The 10,619-nt window shown below is 42.7% G+C and overlaps 1 protein-coding gene across 3 annotated transcripts in view; it reads left to right on the top strand.

Annotated features, from left to right (window-relative positions):
* Positions 1–10,619, top strand: part of MAD1L1 (mitotic arrest deficient 1 like 1) — a 344,649-nt gene that overhangs the window by 147,184 nt on the left and 186,846 nt on the right. For all 3 annotated transcript variants that reach the window (XM_042437442.1, XM_042437440.1, XM_042437441.1), the window contains one exon: positions 5,430–5,518. In XM_042437442.1, coding sequence (XP_042293376.1) covers positions 5,430–5,518 — 89 coding nt within the window. The remainder of the gene's footprint in view (positions 1–5,429; positions 5,519–10,619) is intronic.

The following is a 10,619-nucleotide window of genomic DNA, read 5'->3' as shown; positions in this document are numbered from 1 at the left end:
ATGGGGTGAAGAGAGGGTTAAATACTTCTTCCAACAAATAGCTGCCTATAATGTCTATATGGTGTAAGGTATTTGGAGACACACGCCATACATGCTGACTTCAGCTTCTATCAAATACAGTTTGGAGAGTGTGTATATGTGTGTGTGTGTTTCCCTCCTCCTGTTGCTTTGAAAAGAGAGCAATTTTTCAAGTTTATCCCAAATGTCACTCTATTTCATTTCCAAATATAATCTCTCGGCAAGAAGGTTTGCTCTCCCCCATTTTCAATCTCCGAAGTTAATACATGAATTTATATTCTTTTCTCCCACTCGCTCTCCTAAATTAAGAGGCGTAATTACCAGGAGCGCTTTCTACAAACGAATAAACCGCCAAGGGAAGAGGAGCAGCTACCGCTGCCTGCTTCTGGCAGCTGCCCCCTTTTCCCCTTCCCAAAAGATCCTGCTGATGAGGACATTTCTGTCTTTCACATTCGCAGCCTTTGCTCACATTCAGGGCCAGGATGCAACCTCTCCTCGCATCATGGGAGCCATAAGTTGTAATTTCTTTTAAAATGAGAAATCATTGCTGAGAACAAGCATTGCTTCTTCCTGCACAAACTCACCACTTTGCCAGGATTTCCATATATCCTTTGGTCACTGTTAAATGTCGGATCAGGTTTGTAAGATCCACAACCAAACTGTGTTATACAGTGTGTAGAGAGATCTTGTAGCACCTTTGAGACTAACTGATAGAGAGAAGTTGGCAGCAAGAGATCTCCTGGACTTAAGCCTACTTCCTCAGATGGTGAGGAACTAGACTTAAGTCTTTGAAAGCTCATGCTGCCAACTTCTTTCTTTCAGTTAGTCTCAAAGATGCTACAAGATCTCTCTGTGTACTGATTCTATAGACTAACCCAGCTATATCTTTGAGTTCTCCATCTGTGTGATGCAGTTCTTTATATCTCTTTTGCAAAAGCAGGAGAACAGTAAAGCATCGAGGAGGAAAAGAGCAAAGAGAAACAACCATGCTACTAAAATATTTTAGGCTTTCTGTCAAAGTGTGTATTGATGGAGAAGGATTGTGGGTGGGCAGGTACAGCAAAAACAACTTACAATATTTCTGATGCACCCAGCCAAACGATTTTACTTAAAAGGATCAACAGCTAAATGAAAAGAAATGTGGGCTGGCCTGAATGGTAGGTAAAACGGAGAGACATTTTCAGGCTTGCTTTTAGCATTTTGCTAATATTTTTTTTAAAGGAAGAATAAGCTGTTGAATATAATTATATTAAAAGCAGTCTGGAAAGCACTAGACAATCTTACAGCGCTTGGCCATTGTGTGGCAAATTGACAGAGGAGATTCATTGTTAGCAGGCACAAAATGACGCGTAAAATATTGTGCATATTAGATAAAATAACACCCATTTTACTTTGCCACAGTTGGATTACGTATTACTGTTTAATAAATACCATGGAGACATTGCATTTAGCACCCTGAAAATACCAGCACATGTGATGCGGATGCTAGTGCCCCCTCCCCTGAACCACAACAAATTGTGATGTGAATCACAACCAACTGGGAAGCAGTAAATTGTACAAAAATGTGTGAATGCCCATAGAAATGGCTGGCTCTAACATCCCTTCAATACACTGTGCAATTTGAGCTACTTGATGAAAGATACTATAGACATGTGAGTGCATGGTTGCACAAGTGTAAGTTGACCTCATGTATAAGTAGAGGCTAGTCTTGGGGCCGAAATTATGGATTTTGGTAGGACTCATGGATAAGTTGAGGGTTGTTCCTCCAGCGAATGACTCACAGACCTACATCACCCCAAAACCACTACTTTCAGCAGAACAATTCTGCTCTGTCCTTTTGTCAGTTGAGATTGTCTTGATTATGTCTGTGTCTGGAAAGATAGACTACAACCCCACTCTAAACCAGGAGTCTGTATATTTGTATTCAGAGTTCCTGTGGTCAGTTACTGGATTTGTAGATATATGGCAAGAGTAGGGAGCAAGTGACTTTCCTTGCCTGTATACTTTTACTGTAACTCCCAGCAGTTCAAGCTAGCATATGGCTAGTGAGGAATGCCGAGAATTTCAATCCATCTACATATAGAAGAATACATGCAGCCCTTCTTATACACTGATTTTTTATACACGGATTCAAGCATCCATGGTTTGAAAATGTTCCAAAAAAGTATAAATTTCAAATATCAGACCTTGATTTTCCATTTTTTATAAGGGACACCATTTTGCTATGTCATATTTAATGGGACTTGAGCATCCACGGATTTTGTTATCCACAGAGGATCTTGGAATCAAACCCCAGAGGATAACAAGGGTCCACTGTTTGAATTCCATACGAAGGCTTCCATTTGTCAAATAGTTCTGTAAATAATATTCCCTTTTTAGACAGTTCTGTTTTTAAGCTGAGAACCATAAGTCTTTATGCCATGGATGGACAAAAGTAGGAAGTGCAACCCTATCACCACAGTTGAGAACACTTGCAATCTTGACCTCCTTCCCTCCAGCTTTCACAACACCGTGGGCTGTTCCCCCTCCCACACATAACATGCATGCTTTCCCAATAAGCGCACCTTTTTTCCTTTTGCCATAAACATGCAATCATAAGCTGTGGCAATCTATTACTAGCCCTGCGCCCTTTCCTCCAAAGGGAGCCGGTGGCAATTTATCTGCTCATGTCAAGCGAGCAGGTGGCACTTGGACTCAAGGCTGAGGCCGCTTAGCCAATGATGAATAGCCTATTTACTGGCGCTGCATCTTTGGATGCTGTCCGCACACAGACCAGAGAGCAGCACAGAACTATAATAACAAACCTCATTGCAACCTTCGGCAAGAATGGAAAGGCAAAGCACATAATAAATGGCTTTGTGCTGGAGAGGTGGGGTGGAATTGAAAGTCTCCTGCCAGGCCTGCCTGGTGTCTTGGAATGTACATCCTTGGCATTAGCTAGAGCACCTGTCTTATCCTGGCCATCTGTGATGGCTTGTGCGAAAGGAGAGGAGCTCGGTAATCAGAAAATGGAGGAAAATATTTCTTGCTGTGATAATCTTATCAGCCAGCCAATATGAATTAACTTTGAGGATACAGGTGCAGCTCAGCTCCTCCCTTTATGCCATTTGTAACTGGATTTGGGAAGCAATTGGAGTGCAGGGTTAAGGTGGGATAAAGGGCTGAAGCTGCTTTACGTACTTCAGTCAGCCCTTTAGGACATAACCTTCACTTACGAGGCAGCATATACTAACATAAATTGCTTAAAGATGCATTATAATGGACTAGATCCTAGGACACTGTGGAGCTGGTATGGTAAACTGAAACCAACCCACATGGCTACCCCTGGATGTCCAGAAAGGATTGTGTAAAACATACTAAGTCACGAATACTGCTAGTAAAAATGTAGACTGGAAGTCTAGCCATGTGTAGTTGTGAAAGAGATCCGTAACTTGGAGGCTGCTTATTAAAAGGCCCCGTCTTGCACACCTGGCAACCTAATTGACTTTGCTGGCTGACAAATGAGCAAGGTAACCAAAGAAAATCTGAACACAACAGACAGGATTGTCCTCACGAAGTTGGTCCAAGAAATAATCTGGCTCTAAACTCCCTTCTCTTTTGGGCTGGCCTGAGTGCATTTCGATGGTTAAAGGGATCTTTATTGACATAGTTTCTTTTCCAGACTGTTGTACCAGCAATGTCATTTATATGTATCTGAGATGAGTCTCCAGCATGTCACTGTGGTTTCATTTCTCACTAGTTGCTACACTTAGGTGTGACAAGGGCCCCCCGTTTCCACCTGTCCTCCTTGCCCTCCCTAATGAGGCTAAAAGTCGGTGCCATCTGGCTGCAATTGGACCCAGTTGTCTGTTCTGGAATTAGGATGCCATGCGAGTCTTGTCAGTGCTGTTGAAGGATACTATATGCTAATGCCGCCTCTCCCCTGGTGCTGAAGACTGAGGCTTCGGTGTTTTTTGGGTTTGCATCTCTAATTAGGGCGCTGGCTGCTTGTTATTTTCCTACGTGTGCAGAAAGCGCTGCATTTTATCATGTATTTTTAAAAGGGATGGCAGATGGCAAAAGGAAAGGGGGGGAAATGAAGGCGGAGACACCAGCGTTGGCAGAGATGGGTGCGGGATGAGAAGGCTGACCAGGAGGAGGGAATGGTTTGGAGGATTTCATCACATTTTAATAATATGTCCCTATAAAAACATAGATATATATCCACCTGTCAGAGTGTGGGGAGGGTGACATTCGGTGAACTTCTTCATGTTTCAGTGAGGAACAGGCAAACCTTACCTTGTCCCTATTTGTTTGTAAGAGCTAACGCTTTGTTGGAAAGCAAGAAATCTGTGGCTTGAAACTCTCCCTTTACAGTCACAAGGACAGTGGTGGGGAGGGGCAGAGGGAAAGAATTTAGTATGATCCTCCTTCGTATAGGAAGCAAACCATTTTATTTCCGAACAGTGTCAGTCAGAAGACCTTCAGTCCTCTATAACAGTTTTGTAATGGTTTTGCTGTATGTTGCTGAAGTCTCTGTGCTGCATAGATCCCTCAAAGTGGCACTAAGGAGAAGAATTAAGCTTGAATTACCTGAACATGTCCTTCCCTTCATTTATTATTTTCTGATATTATGGATGAGTGCAGGGAATCACTTTCTTCCAGGAGATAGTGGATACTTAGGCCTGTTACAGACAGCCAAAATAAAGCTGCTTCGAGTCACAGTGGAGGTATGGTGTTTCAATGATGCATGCATCCTAAGACTCCAGAAGCCACACCAAAGCCACGCTCAAGTCCTTAGGGCTGGAGCGTGGCTTTGGTGCGACTTCTGGACTCTTAGGATGCATGCATCATTGAAACACCATACCTCCACTGTGACTCGAAGCAGCTTTATTTTGGCTGTCTGTAACAGGCCATAGATTGTTCAGACTCAATGTTTATTCAAGAATTGAAAGTAACAATATTCTTGTTAGTTATAAGCTTAGCATCAAATTGTCTGCATATTCGAACCTGGGCCACTCCAATTCTATTTCAGTATTTCAGCCACTGTAACACATTGGCTCTTTTACTTATCATTATGACTGTTTGGTTTTTGCTTAGTTAAATGCTATCCCCAGGGTTTTGGAGGGACTTACAGCCACCACTTCTCTAGAGGGAAAAAGAGATGGGGGAAGCATCCTCTTACCATTGAGCTGCTCTTCTGAAAGCTTTGTACAAAATGGCAGTGGTAGCACTGTTTGGACTGTGAATCCTTTCCTAGTCCCGAGGCCCTGGCCAATGCCCAGCCTTGCAACTCCATGGATCCAGTTCTGCTAGTGCCAGCAATAATACACCCAAGGCTACCTAGAGCATAGAGGAGGAGGTGATGGTGATGGTGATGGAAAGGACAACAGGAAAAGAGCTAACTTGCTTGCCTTCTCCTTCCTTTGTAGCTGGAGGTAGAGCTGCAGATGCTGAAGAGCCAAGCATCCACAACAGATTCAAGCGCCTTCATTGCCAGAGAGGAGACGAATGCTTTGAGGTGAGCTGCCTGTCCTCTTCTCTGCGCACTGGTGAGAAAGGGAAAGGGCTAAGGTTTTCTAATTGGGAAATTTGTCTTCTGAGAAGAAGTAAAATTGCTTTCACGATAGGGCTGTGCGCTTTAGTCGGTGTGATTAATTAACTAAACTTTAATCACAGATTAAAATTTCTCTCTTGGCTAATTGGCAGACTGGGAGAAAGGAGAAAAAGTATAGAAACCTTCAAGGGTTGGTTAACATGCTCTCTCCTCCCTGTTTCTGCGGTTTTGGCAAAAAAACCACACAACATTAATGCTTTATTTATTTATTTATTTATTTATTTGTGTACATGTAAATAAATCACCTTTCTGCTCAAAAAGAGACTATCTAGAGACAATTGTATTTTAGTGCAATCAAATGAAAATTGAGCACACCAGAGTAAAGTGTTTAAAACCCATCAAAACCAATCTAAATAAAAACCGCTCTTTATGAGACATAACTAAAGCTAGGCAGAGGTGTGTCCTTTCTGATATTCCCTCACTGGGTGTTACCAGCAAAACGGCTTTGCACCATGTTACCACCAAACTGGTCTTTCTTAGCAGTTGGAGAGAGGCAAAGGCCAACCCTCCTGAACCAATTCTGCCAAGAAAGCCCAGCAGTAGGGTCACCTTAAGGGACACCTATGTCAGAAATGACTTGAAGGAACAGAACAACGCAAGTGAACGCTACCCTCCTCATTTATATTATCTATCTGAATAAACAATAGAAAGTGTGTGAATTTATAAGACAGTCCCAGTTTACCCATTCTTACAACACACTGGAGTTGTCCTCTTGGAGCTGTGTGTATGTGTAAGTGAGGCTGTCCAGAGTAATGGTGGTCCTCCCGATAACTCTTGTTAAAGGAACTATTCTTGAAACCAACTAATTTCTCTCCATTTTAATCTTCGATTTCTCTCTACTTTGCATCTCTCTGCCTCAGACTCATTGCTGATATAGGAGGCAGAGGAAAGAGAATAACATGTGGGATATGTCTGTGTCTTCCTACTCTACCCTTCCTCTGTCCAGTTTTGGAAGCTCCTCCAGTCTCTTGCACTCCGTCTTTTGTTCCTACCGTGTGGGGCTCCTTCATTGCATATTCCTTACTTCTGCTTCCTTCCCTGTGGAGCCAGCCTGGCTGTTTGTTTTTGATTCTTTACTAGTGGCCTGCCTTTTAAACAGAGGATCTGTCGACATCCTTGTAGAAATGGCTCAGAATCTGCCTTTTTATAGAGCTGATGTGCTTCCAGCAGGAAAAAAACAGTCCCCTGGTGCGCTGTTGCAGATGGCAGATGTATACATGTTGTGATTGAATAAGAGAGAACCTATAAAACAGCAGAGGATATGGTGGCCCTTACAAGAGCTGTGGTAGGGCTTGAAAAGTCCTCATTCAGTTATTAAAGCTTTTACAGCAACGTTTCCAAAGCAGACAATGCCAGTAACTGAGCTGCAGCAGCAGCAGCAACAACTATAACAACAGTTGGAATCGTAGTTCTTTTAATTTAAAATGAAAACAAACCAACTCAAGACAAAGCCTTGATAGATCAGTGACTACTTGCGTTTGTGCTCTGGGCTCAGGGGCTGTGTTTCTTCCACTTTTCATCCTGCTAGGCTTTCTGTGTTCTCGGTTTTAAAAGGACTGGTTTCCTCTGAGGTACGTCTGAGGTACGAATTGAAAGGTTTTGCACACATGCGAGATCCAGTAAACCTAAAACCACATGTTTTGTCCTTGCAGCTGATTGCAGTTTTGAAAAGTCATCCTTAAATGTCTAATTTGCTCTGTCCTTAGGCAAGGCTTCAGTCAGTTTTATCTGAAAGAGGGCAAACACAGTTAAAATGTGTCCTGTTCTCTTCGGAGCCATCCGAATGCAGTTTCAAAACTGGTTGGGAGGATGTACCTTTTTGCTTTTTGATGCGCGTCCTTTAGTGATTCCTGTCCTCCCCATAAGCTCTGTTAACCTTGCTTTTAGAGGTAACCCTTTATTCCATTAGGCAGTTCCTACCCCTCTTCTCACTAGATGATGTTGCAGATATTTGGATCTGGTTTCTAACTCCAAAGTTTTCCTCCAAAGTTTTCTTTCCTTTAGCTCTACAATCCCAGTGCAACTATGCATTGAAGCTGAGTGTTCTTTGTGGGCAAGGTAGGAGCTCTTTCTTTGCCTGGTGGATGAGGCTAAGCAGGCCTTCCTTTTCTGCAGCAAAGACTGACCTGACATATTGATGGAAGGCTGCATGGGAAGAATACAGATCACTCTGGATCAACAGATCCAGATGTTGTATTTATTTATTTATTTATTTATTTGATTTCTATCCTGCTGGCATCTGTGACTGGCATCTTCTCTGATGTCGAAACATCAGCAATAAACTCTTCTAGAACATGGCCACATAGCCTGAAAAACCCACAAAAAAGTATGGATGCCGGCCATGAAAGCCTTCAAGGTCCCATTTTGCCTGTCCCTGCTGTAAGGTTTCATGTTTCTCAGGAGGGACGTTTCAGCCTTTCCTAAGCAAATGAGCACTGCACACTGGTGCCACCAGATGTTGCCCAGCTAGGGAGCTATCAATTGTACTTGCATTCTCTCCTGTCACAAATGCACTCTGGCAAAAGGACAAGTAGGAAAAAGAGTACAAACTCGAGCAAATTGGAAAGAGGGAAAAGAAATCCCTCCTGTCTCAAGAGCACATTTTTTCTCCTTCTGCCACCATTTCTTGTCATGTGCCTTGATGTGCCATTAACCTCTGGTGCCAGGTTCCTTCCTTGCTTCTCTGGGCCAGGACAGCCCCTCTGGTTTATCATTCTGCTCAGGCTTTATCAGAGGAAGGCCCTAAAAAGAGAAAGGACTGTGTGCCTTTAGGTGTCTTCCATTTAGACCTTGTGGTTAAAAGCTTACTTGTTCAAAAAACGCAAATGCAGAAAGGGGAGGACAAAGACATCCATGGTAATCCTCCAAATCTGTATTCACATCCTATGTGTGAGTGCTTTTTAAAATATATATATAAAAAACCCTCTTTTGTTTTCTTTTTCTTTAATATGGAAAGTAAAATTTCCCTGGGAAGCTTGAAAGACTTTATCTCTTTCCCCCCTTCCCTGTTTCTTTCTCCTCCTGAGAACAAAGCTCTCTTTTCATCAAACCTTTTATAACGCTAAATGTGAAATTCTCTTCCAACATTATTACTTCTGAGGAGACGACAAAAGCAATATTAACACTGTCAGTCCCTCACCTGCACCCTGCCGCCCATAAATCATATTAGCTGTGTTTTGCAATTGCTGGATGGCTAGGGGCTGACTCAGTATTTGGTTTTGTTGACCACACCGCAAAGGTTGTACCTGGCCAAGGATGATGACTATATCCAGGTGTGTTCTTATTTTATTTCATTTTTATACCCACTTAAGATGTAAGTGGCTACAGGTGATGGGAGGCCTTCATCTGGAACAAATCTCAAATTTTCATTCTTCCTCTCTCTTGTAAATACAAGATGCTGTCTGTGGATTTGGTGCTAGGGGAGAGTTGCAGTCATATGAAAGAAAATCACATTCTTGGCAATGGTCTATTAGTGACATTAGTTGGAAATGGCTCTGCTTTGCTCTGCTCCAAGTAGCCCTTCCCGTCTTGCTCTTTGTAACACTTTATTTCAGGAGTGGGCAACAATGACCTAAGGCTGTTTTTGTTGCCTTTGGCCCTTCCAGACTCCTTTTATTGCTCTTTTTCTGCCTCCAGAGTTTCCCAAGGGCAGTAGATTGTCCCTCAGACCCACCAAAGTTGGCTGTCCCTTTCTGAAGAGTAAAACTGTTCCTCCGTTTTAATAGCTGGATGCGTGCTTTTTGTCTTATGCATGTATCTGAGAAGGCGAACCTCCAAGAAAAGCACATTTGCAGCTTGGTGCCGGGGTAGCTTGGTTGAGAGCTTATCTCCAAGCTAAAACGCTCTCAGGAGGACATGGAGGTGCCTTCAAATGCTGCATTTTTATGCCTTCGGAATCTGCTTTTTCTGGATAATTTTAATTTCAGTTACATCAGCTCAAGAAAACCTTTCGAGGGATTTGAAGCAAGCAGTCAAGGTTTTGGAAAAGGCCCCTTGTAATTAATTTGGTGCAGTCTTCAGTGATGCTGTCTACATACATGGCATAATTTGAACTACAAAAGAACTCAGCAGTTTGTCTTTAGCTCAGCCACAGAACAAATGAAATAAGATTGAACAAGAAAGCACATTTGAACATGTGCAAACCGCCCTTTGTGTCTAAGTCTCAGCACCTTACTATCATTTGCAACTGGGGCATGGATACCAGGGTAGTTGGGGAATGGAAGGCATTCAACGTATGGGTTGAAAACAAACCTTCCAATATCACAATGCAGTACAAATGTATAGTGTGACCATGTCTGGGTTAATGTGCAGTCCTTGTTGCTCCTCAAAAATAATACATAATGTGGAGGAGAATGATGGGAGATTTAGGGCAGGTACATAATGAAGCTTCAGAATTTACTGTCGGGAGAGATAGCCGCCAGCCGCCAATTTAGATGGCTTTAAAAAGGACGTCAGATTGATTCATGGAGGATCAACCTTTGGATGGCTCTTACTCGATAACTACATGCTGCATCCAGGATTGGAGAGAACAGGGCTCTGATTTTGTTGTGTGCTTCAAGTCGTTTCCGACTCATATCGACTCTAAGGCATAAGTGGGAAGGTACTGTTGTCCCTGGGTCCTAATGCTTGGGCTTATTTATTTATATTATTATTATTATTATTATTATTTGCTATTATAATTTATTATTTTCAGAGGTGTGTGGTAGTCATTATGCAAGAAAGGGCACTGGACTGGCTAGGTCTTTAGTTTAATCCTACAGGATTCTTCTTGTGCTTTTGTGTGTCTTCAAGCCGTTTCTGACTTATGGCAACCCTAAAGGTCTCCTTGGCAAGATTTGTTCGGAAGAGGTTTGCCATTGCCCTCCTCTGCGACTGAGAGAGTGTGACTTGCCCAATGTCACCCAATGGGTTTGCGATTTGTTCGGAAGAGGTTTGCCATTGCCCTCCTCTGCGACTGAGAGAGTGTGACTTGCCCAATGTCACCCAATGGGTTTGCGATTTGTTC

This window comes from Sceloporus undulatus, chromosome 8 (genome assembly GCF_019175285.1).
Source record: "Sceloporus undulatus isolate JIND9_A2432 ecotype Alabama chromosome 8, SceUnd_v1.1, whole genome shotgun sequence".
Taxonomy (NCBI): domain Eukaryota; kingdom Metazoa; phylum Chordata; class Lepidosauria; order Squamata; family Phrynosomatidae; genus Sceloporus; species Sceloporus undulatus.
Note: the sequence above shows the minus strand (reverse complement) of the source record. Positions and strands in the feature narration are given on the sequence as shown.